This window comes from Lonchura striata, chromosome 15, assembly GCF_046129695.1.
Source record: "Lonchura striata isolate bLonStr1 chromosome 15, bLonStr1.mat, whole genome shotgun sequence".
Lineage (NCBI taxonomy): Eukaryota > Metazoa > Chordata > Aves > Passeriformes > Estrildidae > Lonchura > Lonchura striata.
In genome coordinates, this window is record NC_134617.1 from 18,669,808 (window position 1) to 18,684,106 (window position 14,299).

Sequence of the window (14,299 nt, forward strand, 5' to 3'; positions counted from 1 at the left end):
TGTTTGCCTGAGACTTCCAGGAGCCACCTCTTTCTTCTTCTGCCTTTCAAACACTTGGGCTCTGTGCTTTCTTTCCTGTGGAAAAAACTGTCCTTCTCCAGGTGTCCATATCTGAAACTGGGATCCAACCTCCCAAATTCCCTATATCCAAGGGTTGCTCCCAGCCAAAATCTGCCAGTACCATCAAGCCTGGCTGGCCTTGGCCTCTGTTGGCTGCCCCTGCCACACTGGGGCTCAGTGCTTTCCTTCCCATGGAGATCACTGTGACACTGTGGGCACCTCATGGAACCAAGGGGATCCTTGTGGCACCACTGGAGCCTATGGAACCAAGGGGTGTTGTTGCGTGGCATGCACTTCCCCTCGCCGCGATACCCTGAGCGGTGCCGTGCTGGGCGGCGAGAGGGAAGAGAACGGGCGGCCGCTCCTCCTGTGAAGCTCTGCAGTCCCAGTCGGTGGTGCGGCAACAGACGGAGGCGACACGGGACTTGGGGATGAACAGGATGGTTTTATTCAGTGAGCCCCAAGACCCCCTCGGGAGCGGGAGCAGAGCTTTTATAGAAGAATTCAGGGAGATGGGTGTAGGAAGAGCAACCAATGAGGGAATAGCAGGGGAGGAGTTTAGGGCAGAATTAACCCATCACAAACCTGTCAGGGGAAGCAGGGGAGTGGAATAACACAAAATAAGCAATAGGGTTTCGAGCCTCACTAAACAGACAGGGAATTCTCTGGAAGCAGAGGTGGGGGCTAGGAGGAATGACAGGGAAGGTTCCAGGGAAAGGGAGGATTGACAACTTGGAGATGAGGGGGTTAGGGGAGAGCTAGGGAATACTGACAACTGGGGAGAAGAGGAGATTAGGGATGGGGGAGGGGAAACAGATATTGAACAAAAATCAAATTAAAGACACACCACCGCAAAGGGGCCATGGTGACACCATGGGGCTTCAGGGACCCAGAGACCATTATGACTCTGTGGGGCCTGATGGAACCATGGAGACCATTGGGATCCTTCAGGGCCTCGTGTCACCAAGGGGGCATTGTGACACCTCAGGGCCTCCTGGAAGCAAGGGACCCCATGGAAGCGAGGGAACATGGAGCAGGTCTGGCTGGCTTGGCCTGCCAGGGGCCACCTGACAGGTGTGGCTGATGTTGGAATGCCAAGGTCTGCCTCTCATCAGCTCCTGGAGCACTGGAGCTCTGTGCTTTCCTTGCTGTGGAAAAGAACTGTTCCTCATTTCAGATGCTCATTGCCAAAACTGGTATTCTCCCTAAAAATTCCTATATGCAAGGGTATCTCTCAGAAAAAAATCTGACAGCTCTGGTTGGCCTCTGGTGGTCACCTCTCTTTCCTCCTGGAAACATTGGCACACTATTCCTTCATTCCTGTGGAAAAGAACTGGCCTTCATGTCCAAGGGCCATGGCCAAAATTAGAATTTGGCCTCCCAAATTCTGAATATCCAAGGATTTTTCCCAGACAAAAGTAACCAGGACAGACAGGTCAGGCTGGCCCTGTCCTCTGGTGCTTTTCTTAGACTATGAGCTGAATGTTTTCTTTTGAAAACACCTTGGAGAGAGCCCAGAGATCTCCCAAGGAGGGGTTCTGAGCCCTTGGGCACATGACCACTACATATGGACAAGTTAGAGATGAGAAAGCCTGGCTGGGTCTCTGTCCCTTCTGGCCCCACAGAGGTGCCGAGGCCGGCCCAGGCCCGTCTCGGCCGTGGGGCCGGGCGGCTCCTGCCGTGGGGCCGGGCCCCTTCCCAGGGAGCCGCCAGGCGCCATCGGCTGCCGGGCAGGGCAGGGGAGGCCGCGGGGCCGAGGCCGGGCCGTGGCTGCGGGTGCTGACATCTGGCCCTGCCGAGCCCTGCCCCGCCGCCAGCCCGGGCCCGGCCAGGATCCGCCGGGCCCCAGGAGCAGCCCCGGGCCGGGCCGGCTCGGCCAAGGCTCTGCCGCCCTTGGGCTTCGCCCGCAGCCGGTGGGCAGGGCAGGAGAAGCCATCGGCCCCGGCCGTGCTGCTGCTGGGCTCTGGCCTGGCTGCTGAGATCCTGGCCCTGCCCCAGCGCAGCCCAGCCTGACACAGCCCCAGCGCAGCCGCTGCAGAAACCTCCATGGCAAAACAGCTCCGGCCGCAAGCACCGAGCCCGGCCGGGCTCACGGAACCATCTGCAGCCCCGGGAGATATTGACTCTGCCAGTGCTGCCATCCTCCCTCCAGTGAGAGAAAAGGACACAGGGCAGGCACACAGAGGAGCAGCATGAACACACCGAGGGCAGAGAAGGGGAAGTTGAGTCCCAGATGGGAGGGATGACGAAATGCCTTAATCCTGGGGCTGGAATCCTCTGCTAAAGCTATGGAGAAGGATGTCATTGATAGATCAGATTCTATTTTTCCATATAATGCATTGAAAAGTATGAGGCGATGACTTGTTTCAGCAAAGGCCTCCATGCTAAAGTAAGCAAATGTCGAAGTAGCTGTGATCTCCTGTGAGAATTTTGAACAGAGAAAGGGAGAACAGTGATGAGACCCTGTGCCCTCAGGGAGAGAAGAAGATCTCTGTTCCCAGAGATGAAGATGATTTCCGAAAGAGATGAAGAGAACCTCTGCTCTTAAACAGCTCATCTTGAAACTAATATCCCATAACTTGGCATGGCCCATAAGCACAGCTGTGGGAAAAGGTGGGAAAAGATGGGAGGGAGTTCACGATTGCAGATTTCTCCAGGCAGCTGCTATTTGTGGAAATGAAAAGCCATGAGATAACTGTTTTCTTGTGGAGAAGTCTCCATAACATTAACAAGAAGAACTTCTCTGCCTCAGTGAAGTGAAGAAAGACTATTTTAGATGTGGTAAAGTGATGGAAAATTTTATGTGTTGTCTCTTTACATTGTCAGGTTGTATGGAGAGAGGAAGTGTTCTGAAAGTTTTCCTCTAATTCTTATTATTCCCTCTTTAGTTATTGTTAATACAATTTTATTTATACCCTTTTAATATTTTGAGCCTTCTTTGCCTTTCTCCCAATCCTATCTTATAGCAGGAAATGAGTAAATATATTCTAGTGAGTGCACTGGTAATTAGCCAACACTGAACACACCAAAATAGTTGATGCATTGGCTGAGAAATATCAAAATGGTGAACCAAAACCACTACAGAAACTTCCTGAAAAACTGCACAAGAGCAGAGAGAAATGCATGCAGAGCAATGGTTTGTCAGGACTTGCTTGATCCTAATGAGCCCCGTGGTGCATTTGGAGCTGAGCCCTGGAACCTTAGGACTGAGAGGAGATTGCAGAAACCTTTCCCGGAGTCAAAGTCAGAGGAAAACCCCAAAGTCGTTGGAGTCTAAAGCATTAATGGGACCCACAAAGGTCAATCTATATCACAGACTCTTCATGAATTCCTTGGAGGAGAGAACTGGAGGCCAGGATGGCACAAAAACCTCTCAGAGACTGAAAATGGCACAAAGAACTCTCAATGTGGAAAGGAAAATCCAAAGTACGTTACAAAAGTTAAGAATCTCAAAGTATTCATGAGCTCCACTGAGTGTCAGTACAAAGTTCTCAAGGAACTCATTAAAGCAGATAATTGGGGCCATGATTGCACAAACCTCTCACAGAGTCTGTAGCAAAAGGCAGACACTAAGTACCTTCAAATAACTGAAGTACCTTGAAGAATTAATGGGCCCCACTGAGTGTTGTTACTGACAAAGCCTCTCCAGGGATTAATTACGGCAGAATATTGGAGGCCATGATTGAAGAAAGCTGTCAAAGACTCCAAGGCAAAAGCAAAAGCCAAAGTCCTTTGAAAAACTTACAGTCCCTGGGAGCATGAAGGAGCCCCCAGGGCCATTCCTGACCAAGGCTCCCCAGGGAATCCTTCCAGCAGATCCTTGAGGCCACTGGGATGTGGGCTAGGGGGGGATGCTGAGGGCAGGACCAGGGGCTGACAGTGCCCAGCCTGGCTGGGGCTGTGCCAGGAGGCCCCAGGGCCTCAGGACAAGGTGTCTCCTCACAGCCCTTGGTGGCACAGACCCTGCTGTGCCCCAGGGCACCAAGACTTGGCTTCTCTTTGTCCCCACCTGGCATCAGTGCCTCCAGTTCTCTGCTCTGCCTGGGGCCTGGGGACACTTTCTCAGTTGTGTCCCTCAGAGGGACCCATTAAAAGCCAGAGAAACTTTGGAGTTGGATTCTGACTTGGAGCTCTGGAGAGGTTTCTGCAGCTCCCTCTCAGGGCCTGATGTTCAGGGCTGAGCACAAAGCCCCAGAGGGTCATTAAAGTCCTTGTGCTGTGTCTGTGCTGCTGGGCTGGGCTCCTGGCACAGAGGGTGATGCTGGTAAGCAAGCAGAGCTTCAAAAGCACATTTCTCTTGCTGAGCAGCTCTTCTCCCAGCCCAGCAGGGCTGGGGCACTGCCTGCAGCCAGCCCGGGCACAGCACAGAGGCACAGAGAGCTTCAATCAGTCAGGGCTGGGAAGGGGCTGACAAGCGCCTGGGGCAGAATCACTGCCAGCCCTTGGCACAGGAACCTCTGGCTGCAGGACAATGCAGCTGCAGCTCCTGGAGAGATCTCCTAAAGCTGGAACATGCCAATGCCCACAGACCCTGTGAGTGCATTCTCTGCTCATCTCCTGTGCAGAGCAGCCAGGGGTGCCCAGGGCTGTCCTGCAGAGCAGGGTCCTGCAGCCCAGGGCGCTGTGCTGGGCCAGGGACTCTGCTGCCTGCCAGGGACAACTCTCAGCCGGCCCTGGAGCTGCTCCCAGCGCTCGCCAGGAGCTGTGGGGGGAAGGAGCCACCCTGAGCAGGGCAGGTGCTGCTGCTGAGAGGGGCTGGCTGGGGCAGGGCTGCTCCCAGCTCCAGACCAGCCTGGGCACAGCTCCGGAGGGCACTTCCCAAAGAAGGTAAGCGTGGGATTGCTGTAATGATCAGGAGATTTCCTGAGAGTGTTTTCAATTTCCTGCTTGGAGAAGGTTGGAAATTTGGGGTGATGACAAAAAGTATTTTTGCTTTTTATACATTTTTCATATATCCATAGGTCTGTAAATTGGTATGATATAGTTATAAATCTATAATCCTTACATAACTCTATTAAACTCTCAATTAGCTCTATTAAACTACTAATTTGTACTTATATAACTATAATCCTTAGCTGTCTCTAGTGTTTTCTACCTATCTCTTGGATTTTACTAGAATAAGTTGACTGTCTAAATATACTCCTGAAATACTGTATAGTCTTATTATGAGGAAGAAGGCCTGCAATAAGAGCATTTTAAGTTTTGACCAGAATGTGAGCAGTCACAAAATATGTGAAGGCAAAAAAGCCTTTGGACCTACTCCAGTGGATTGAGCCTGGGTTATGTAACTGGGGCAACTGAATCTCCTATTGGATGTTCTTCTTAAATATTCTAATTAATTAACCTCAATGAATTGTTGAAATCAGAGGCTGGGTGTGCCCCTGGGCTACCTGGAAGCTTCCAATAAAGGTCTGGTTTTTACTGCTATAACACTGTTGCAAGAGTTCTTTTCTTTCTCTTTTGATTATAGACAACAGTGGGATGAGAGAAGCAGAACAGGAATTGAAATCCCAGAATCACAGAACATTCTGGGTTGAAAGGGACACACAGGATCATCAAAGGAATGTTTGAACATTTACAGGGACTCCAGAACTGTGACTTTGGGTGGTCAGTGTCTCTGCTGGGAGCCTCCCAAAGGGCCTTCAGCCACTCCTCAGCCCTGGGCAGCAGCAGCATCACCTCTGCAGGGCCCAGCAGGGCTCTCCTGAGCTGCCCTTGCCCAGCTGCACACAGAGCCTGCCCCAGCCAGGGCCCTGCACACAGGCAGGTTTCTGTAGGGCCGGGCCGAGGGCACACAGGGTGGGATGGGCTCTGTGAGCGCTGGCAGGGACAAGGCACCTCTCAGGAGGGGATGTCCAGGCCCAGGGAGATGCTCAGGGAAGCAGAGGGGGCTGAGCAGAGCAGTGCTGGGGGAACAAACCCATCCAGCCCCTCAGCTTCCCTCAGCCACAGGGAATCCTTTGCCTCTCACATCTCTCAGTGGCAAACTCTGAGTGCAGCAGGAATGCTGGGGATTTCTGACCTCAGAGAGCCAGGAATGTTGTGTGGGTAGGATAACAATTCCTTAAATCAACTCCTGCCATTCCTTAGATCTGGGAGTGCAGATGCTAGCAAGCTTTTCTGCAGTAAGAGAAACTTCTGTGACAAATCCTGAATATCCAGCCTTGTCCCTCTGCCACAGGGCCACAAACCCAGGGCAGCAGGGCAGGGATGGCTCCTCGAGAGCCCCCACACACAGCCCTTGCTGCTCCTGGCACATTCAGCCAGCACAACTGGAGATCAGGCAGGGACCTGGGTGAAGGTTTTCCCAGAGCAGGAACAAAGGTGGGTGAGTCCCAGCAGGACAGTCTGCGGGGAATGGCCCAGGTTTGGCTCCAAGCAGCCTCTCCTGACTTGTCCCTGTCCTTTCTCCATGAACAGGTGCCCATGTGCAGCCACAGCAAATGTCCAACAGCAGCTCCATCAGCCACTTCCTCCTGCTGGCACTGGCAAACACGCGGCAGCTGCAGCTCCTGCACTTCTGCCTCTTCCTGGGCATCTCCCTGGCTGCCCTCCTGGGCAACGGCCTCATCATCAGCGCCGTAGCCTGCGGCCACCACCTGCACACGCCCATGTTCTTCTTCCTGCTCAACCTGGCCCTCAGCGACCTGGGCTCCATCTGCACCACTGTCCCCAAAGCCATGCACAATTCCCTCTGGGACACCAGGAACATCTCCTACACAGGATGTGCTGCTCAGATCTTCTTCTTTCTGTTCTTTATCTCAGCAGAGTATTCCCTCTTGACCATCATGTGCTACGACCGCTACGTGTCCATCTGCAAACCCCTGCACTACGGGACCCTCCTGGGCAGCAGAGCTTGTGCCCACATGGCAGCAGCTGCCTGGGCCAGTGCCTTTCTCAGTGCTCTGCTGCACACAGCCAATACATTTTCCCTGCCCCTGTGCCATGGCAATGCCCTGGGCCAGTTTTTCTGTGAAATCCCACAGATCCTCAAGCTCTCCTGCTCTAAATCCTACCTCAGGGAACTTGGGCTTCTTGCTGTTAGTGTGTGTTTGGCATTTGGTTGTTTTGTGTTCATTGTTTTCTCCTATGTGCAGATCTTCAGGGCTGTGCTGAGGATCCCCTCTGAGCAGGGACGGCACAAAGCCTTTTCCACCTGCCTCCCTCACCTGGCCGTGGTCTTCCTGTTTGTCAGCACTGCAGTGTTTGCCTATCTGAAGCCCCCCTCCATCTCCTCCCCATCCCTGGATCTGGCCCTGTCAGTTCTGTACTCGGTGGTGCCTCCAGCCCTGAACCCCCTCATCTACAGCCTGAGGAACCAGGAGCTCAAGGTTGCAGTGTGGACATTGGTGACTGAATACTTTCAGAAACATTAAAATGCTGGCCAATTTCTTGAAATCACTTGTAACAAAAGTCATCTTTAGTACTTCTTGTCAAATTAGTTGTGGGGATTTTTTTTCCTGTGTTTTACTTTTTTAAATATTGTCCACAATAAATGTAATTTTTGCGCCATTTGTCATTTTGTTTTTCTCCACCTTCCCTGTAGCCGCAGACTGTGTCAATGCGCTCTCGGTGGCTTTCAAGAAACTAAAGGATCTCCCAGCAGAGTTTTCTGCAGAGATGCTCTTTTATTGCCTTCTCTGGAGCTGCAGCAGCAATGTCTGTGTGCAGAGCTGGGGCAGATCAGTGCTGGCACAGCAGCTCTGCTCCTGCTGGCCACACCATTCCTGATCCAGGCCAGGAGCCATTGGCCTTCTTGGCCACCTGGGCACACTGCTGGCTGATGTCCAGCCTGCTGTCCATCAGTCCCTGCAGGTCCCTGTCTGCCTGGCTGCTGTCCAGCCACTCTGTCCCCAGCCTGTAGCACTGCAGGGGTTGTTGTGGCCAAAGTGCAGGACCCGGCACTTGGACTTGTTAAACCTCACCTTGTTGGATTTGGGCCCTGGATCCAGCCTGTCCAGGGCCCTGTGCAGAGCCCTTCTACCCTCCCACAGGTCAACACTCACATCCAGCTTGGTGTCATCTGCAAAATTGTCCTTGGTTCCATGGGGCCCCAAAATGTGACAATGTTTTCCTTGGTTCCATGGGGTTCACAGTGTCACAATGTTCTCCTTAGTGCCGCAGTTTCACAGTGGCCCCTTGGTTCCATGGGGGCCCCAGGGTGTCACAAAGGCCCCATGGTCACATGAGGTTCCACACTGTCACAATGCTCTCTGTGCTTCCACAAGTCCCCTCAGTGTCACAATGGACTCCTTGTTTCCACGAGGCCACACAGTGTCACAACGGCCTTCCAAAATCCCTGAGGCCCCAGAGTGTCACAGTGGCCCCTTGGTTACACAAGGTCCTGCAGTGTCACAATGTCCCCTTGGTTCCATGAGGCCCCGCAGTGTCAGAACGGCCCCTTGGTTCCACTGGGCCCCGGACTCTCCCAATGCTCTCCTTGGTTTGGCAGTGTCACAGTGGTGAAACCCCTCGGTCACACGAGGCCCCGCAGTGTCACCATGGCCTCTGTGGTTCCACCAGGACCCAGTGTCACGGGGACTCCCTGTTTCCCTTTGGCCCCAGAGCACCACAATGGAGCCCTGGTTCTATGGGGCTGCACAGTGTCACCATGGTCCTCTTAGTTCCACGAGGCCCTGCAGGGTCACAATGGCTCCAGAGTGCCCCAATCATCACAGGATGTCAGAATCAAATAGGCTGGAAAAGACCTTTGGGATCATCAAGTCCAACCAATGCCCTAATACCACCTTGTCACCCAGACATGCCACTGAGTGCCACTGGAGAGGGACAGTGACTCTGCCACCTCCCCCCTAGCCTGCCCATTCCAATGCCCACTCACCCTTTCTGTGAAGAACTTCTTCCTCTTGTCAAGCCCAAACCTCCCCTGGTGCAGCTGAAAGCTGTGTCTTCTTGTCCTGCCCTCCACTAGATCAACACTCACACCCAGCTTGGTGTCATCTGAAAATTTGGGGATGGTGGGCTCGATCCCCTCACCCAGATCATCGGTGAAGATGTTAAACAGGACTGGGCCCAACACAGATCCCTGGGGACAGCACCAGGGACTGGACACCAGCTGGGTGCAGCACCATCCCCACCCCTCTTTGGGCCCAGCCTCCAGCCAGCTCTTCCATCGCCCAGCCAGGAGGGAACCTGCCCAAGCCGTGGGCTGCAGCTTTTCCAGGGAATGCTGTCACAGACAGTGTCCAAGGCTTTGCTGAAGTCCAGATGGAAACATCCACAGCCTTTCCCACATCCACAGGTGGGTCACCTGGTTATAAAAGGAGATCAGGTTGCTCAGGCAGGACCTGCCCCTCTTAAATCCACGCTGGCTGGCTCTGACCCCTCGGCCATCCTGTGGGTGCCCTGTGGTGGCTCTCAAGGTGATCTGTTCCATAACCTTGCTGGGCACTGAGGTCAGGCTGACAGGCCTAGAGCTCCCCACATCCTCCTTCCAGCCCTTCTTGGGAAGGGGCACACACTGGCACCTCCAGTGCTCTGGGACCTCCCTGGTGAGCCAGGACTGATGGTAAATGATGGGGAGCAGCTTGGGGAGCTCATCCACCAGCTCCCTCATCCCCCTAGGATGGATCCCATCTGATCCCATCCACCTGTGAGCATCTGAGTGGCTCAGCAGGTCAGCAGCTGCTTCCACCTGGATTACAGGGAGCTGTTCTGCTCCCTGTGCCCATCTACCAGCTCAGGAGAACTCTTGTCCTGAGGACAACTTGTTCATATGTTGAAAATTGCGACAAACAAGGTGTTAAGTAGTTTGGCCTTTTCCTTATCTTCAGTTACTATATTCTCCACTGAATCAATAAAGAGTAGAACTTCTCCTTCTCCTTCCGTTTGCTATAATTTTTTTTATAAACACATTTTTTGTTCTTTTTACAGAAGTGGCCAGGTTAAGTTCTAATTGAGCTTTCATCTCATTCCTTTTTTTCTGAATGACCTAACAACACCCTTAAACACTTGCTAACTTGACAGTACCTTTTCCCCCCGAATTACCACAAAAACTCTATGGGCAGCCAGGACAGTAAATTTCCTCACCAACTCGTCTTTTCCAACACTGGGACAGGCTGCTCCTTCCCCCATAAGATTACTTTCTGGAACTGTGTCCATCCTTCCTGAACCCCTTTATTTTTAAAGGCTGTTTCCCTTAAAAAATCAGTACCTGATTTGGTACTCCCGAAATCTGCATCCTAAATAGGCCCAAGGCTGCCCTTCCTAATTCCAGTGTGGAAGTTTTGTTGCTGCCCCTCTTTCTGTCACAGATCATTTAAAACTTGATTATTTCATGATCACTGTGCCCCAGGCAGCCTCCGACCCCCACATCTGCCACCAGCCCTTCTCTGGTTGTGAACAGCAGCAGACAGATCTTTCCTTGGGAGTGGGAGTGTTACCAAAAATTCAGTAAAACAGAAAACTCCTTAACACCAGTGCAGCATTAAGAAGCAGCATTCTTTATTCAGCTGGATGCACGGGAGATAGCTCCCCCCAAAGCCGAGCATGCTGGGTACAGGAAAGTTTCTGTTCATATTCTGTATTTTGCACACATATTCATTGATTGTGCTGGACTAAACACACATCTGATAATCATTTGCCCAGAATCATTAACATATTTCCCCTCCCCTTTACCCATGTGTTCTTCTGTCCTGGGGGTCTCTCTGGTGGTTTCTGGTGGTCGTGGACCCAAATGTTCCTGTGGGCTTGGCTGAGCTGGCAGGACACTGAGGCTGGTGAACTTCCAGTTCCCCTTCTCCCACAATGGGCATTGTGTGGTTTCCATAGGCCTGGGATTTGGAGAACAAGCTCCAGGTGTCAGCTCACCTGGTGAAGACAATTTATCATCTGGTCATATGAGGTCAAAGAGTGGGCTATGACATCTCATGAGTAATCTATGACAGAATGGTCCATGACATCATAGAGTGGTTTATGTGAGACCATCAAGAAGTTATGACATCATAGGCCATCTCTGTGACATTGCAGAGCAGGCTTTGACATCACAGGACAGAGCTTTGAAATTGCAGAGCAGACTGTGACATCACAGAGTTGGCTGTGACATCAGAGACCAGCTGTGTGACATTACAGAATGGGCTGTGACATCTCAGAGAGGCTGTGTGACATCCCAGAGGGGCTCTGTGACATCCCAGAGGGGCTGTGTGACGTCCCAGGTGGGCTCTGTGAGGTCACTGGGTTGGTCATTCCACCCCAGCTCCCCCTCACAGTTTCTCCCAACAAGTCCAATGCTGTTCATGCCCAGTGGGGTCCCTGTCCCCTGGTATCCCCCCGGTCCCCCTGGAGCCACAGCCTCCACCAAAGGATGTTCCACAGGATCCACCCCAGAGCCTGACATGGGGACAAGGGGCCAGGGCTGAGTGATCAGGACATCAAGGATGTGGATTATCCAGGTCCCTGTGGCCTGGGTTGGGTTCCCCAGGGCAGGAAAGATGTCTGGCAGCTGGAGCAGGCTTAGGGAAGAGCCTCCAAGGTGGGGCTGGAGCCCTTGGGCTGTGAGCAGAGGCTGAGGGAGCTGGGCTTGTCCAGCCCGGAGCAGGGAAGGCTGAGGGGCTCCTCATCCCAGCCTGGCAGTGCCAGCGAGGAGGGGATGGAGAACACAGAGCCAGGCTCTTCACCGGTGGCCTGGTGGGAGACAAAAGCCAATGGGTGTAAGGGGAAAGAGGGGAGATCAGCCAGGCCAGGAGGAGATGAAATGAGTCAGGCTGATTTCAGCATTTCCTCAGCACCAAAAGCAGCCTGACCTCCCTTCTCCATCCACCACTGACAGCTTTGCAAATCAGGAATTGTTTGAGCTGTTTTTCCCCCACTTCAGGATGAGCATCCTGATACAAGAACCTAACTGTGTTTATATCTATCACAGAACCACGTTTGTCGGAAATTCATTCTAGCATGAAAATCACTTGTGGATGGTGGACTCATCAGACTCTTCTGGGACATTGCACATAGCTCGCGGAAGAGCGTGATTGTTATTAAATTGTGTCCTGTTCAACCATGGTCTGTTGGCCATGAAGAGAAACTTTCTGTGCCTCTGAGTCTCACCAGTTCCTGACCGGAAAGGACACAAACCTGATGAGTTGTGGTTCCCACTCCAGTGGTGGCACTTGGCCCTCCCTCCATCCCCAGAGCAGAGCACCCTTGTCCCAGAAAGTCCCTGGCAATGCAGGGATGAAGGGAACAGGACAGGCTGTGGGGATCAGGGGCAGGGCACGGCCAGGGATTTGGGGTGGTTGTGAGCCCAGGGCAGGACCCAGCCCTTGGCCTTGGTGAACCTCATCCCATTGTCCTGGGCCCATGGCTCCAGCCTGTCCAGATCCCTCTGCAGAGCTTCCTGCCCTCCAGCACAGCCACACTCCCACCCAGCCTGGGCTCACCTGGAACTGCCTGAGGGTGCCCTCGATGGCCTCGTCCAGATCAGCAATAAAGAGATTTCACTGACCTGGCCCCAGTCCTGAGCCCTGGGGACACCCCTGGATGTGACTCCATTCCTCAGCTGCTCTGAGTGCCAGGGCTTGGATGAGGGATTTTTGCCCCCAACGAGTGTCTCTACTCATTTCCTCGCCGTTGGAATCAGCAGCGACCTCAGGACCCACAAAGCACTCTCCAAAGCCCAGCCGGGTACAGCAGAGAGTGCTTCCACTCGCCCTACTCACCCTGCAGGAGAGCTAGCTGAGGCTGAGGACAGTGGTCTGGGGCGGGGACGTGGCACCAAAGGAAATCTCGGTCCATGTAGGACCAAGGCCCCTGTGCTGAGGCTGCCTCCAGGCTGCTCCAGCCCCTCAGGATGCCCAGGAACAGGGGTTGCCCACAGCCCAGTGCACCCTGGCTGGCCTGGGTGTTAGCGTTCTGGAACACACATAATCACGGGATATGATTATATGCAGGTGATTTACTAAGAGCGCTGGGAGTCAGGGGTACAGAGCCAAATCTGACTCCAACATGGCTTTTGAGCTGAAAGTATTTTATATTCTATCGTTACATAACTCACATATTTATTATTAAAATTATATTGTTCTATTATATACATTGACATGAGTTTCTTGTGATCTTTCTTAGGTCCCTGACCACAGTTTCTCATTATTATTCTAATGATTAAAGAGTAATTATATTTAATTACTAAACAATCGTCACATCTAACTATTCTATCATTTATCATGTACGAGATACACAGGTGCAGTTCTAGTGAGTACAAGATCTTCTGGTGCTTAGGGTATTTATTTTTCCAGGGCCTACTAAGCTTATTTTTCCTGTTAAACCTAAATCCCTAAGATTTAAAAACCCTTTTACTATCACTGGGGCTACCCAAAGAATAGCCATGGATGAGGCTCTGCAGGACAACGCAGGTTCAGCCCTGCTCCAACATGGGATCCCATGGGACAGGGCACACTGGGATTTGCCCCTGCAGCTACCCAGTGTGTCCAGAGAGACTGCAAGGAGACAGTGACCCCTGTCAGCGGGACCCTCTGAGTGGGACAACCACTCCTGGGGTTGCTGTGCCAGCTCCCCCATGAACCTCCAGCCCTGGGAAGCGGGAGCAAGTGGAAAACACAACTTGGCCAATACAGCCTGTGCCTGAAGCAAATGGAAAGAGAACTGGGGTGGGAAAAATCACGGTTGTTTATTTACAGAAGAACAGCAATGAAAACACAGAACACATTTATATTTGTAAGAATATTTGTAATAACAACAGTTTATAGAAAGTATATACCTAAGAACATATCTAACAACAATATCTGAAATGTATTTACAGAAGAAAAAACAACGCCCTAAAACCTATATCCTAAAGGCAACAACAAACTCTAAAAACTATGTACAAAAGGGTGCCATCTCTGTCCGGGATCTCCATCACTCCAGGAAGAAAAGCAGGTGCCATGGTCACTGCAGTCAGGCACAGAGGGCTCTTCCATGTGTCCCCAGGCTGGCACAGGGGGACTCTGCTGCCAGAGCTGAGGCTGGCTGGGTCTGGGGGCTGGGCCCCAGGCACTGCCATGGGGCTTGTGTGGCCCAAAGCAAGCACAGGACAGGCTGGGCATGGCCACCAGAACCCAAGGCACTGGGTACCACGTTCCTGAGCAGGGACCACCCAGCCCAATCCCGCCCCAGCCTGGCTGCAGGGAACCCACTCTGCCTGTGGGGACCACATGCCTGTCCTGCTGCTGGCATCGCCCTTCATCCCAGGACCATGGCCTCCTCTTCATCTTTTTAATCAACATCCATGTCCTCG

General features: G+C 52.6%; 3 protein-coding genes across 3 annotated transcripts in view; 2 read left to right on the forward strand and 1 right to left on the reverse strand.

Annotated features, from left to right (window-relative positions):
- The window catches only part of LOC144247141 (uncharacterized), a gene marked incomplete at its 5' end in the record, with an annotated part of 238,215 nt that overhangs the window by 102,861 nt on the left and 121,055 nt on the right, over positions 1–14,299 (reverse strand). The window lies entirely within an intron of this gene.
- The window catches only part of LOC144247136 (uncharacterized), a 147,298-nt gene that overhangs the window by 20,859 nt on the left and 112,140 nt on the right, over positions 1–14,299 (forward strand). The window lies entirely within an intron of this gene.
- On the forward strand, positions 6,849–7,651 carry LOC144247137 (olfactory receptor 14J1-like). The gene is made up of 2 exons (XM_077786731.1): positions 6,849–7,409; positions 7,607–7,651. Exons 1-2 carry the CDS (start codon positions 6,849–6,851, stop codon positions 7,649–7,651), a joined length of 606 nt encoding a protein of 201 aa, XP_077642857.1.

Bases quoted from the DNA above. Each gene is read 5' to 3' on its own strand.
- LOC144247137 (XM_077786731.1), top strand. From the start codon at position 6,849: ATGTGCTACGACCGCTACGTGTCCATCTGCAAACCCCTGCACTACGGG. The intron at 7,410-7,606 runs GTGACTGAATAC...CCTTCCCTGTAG, and splicing joins AGGTTGCAGTGTGGACATTG to CCGCAGACTGTGTCAATGCG.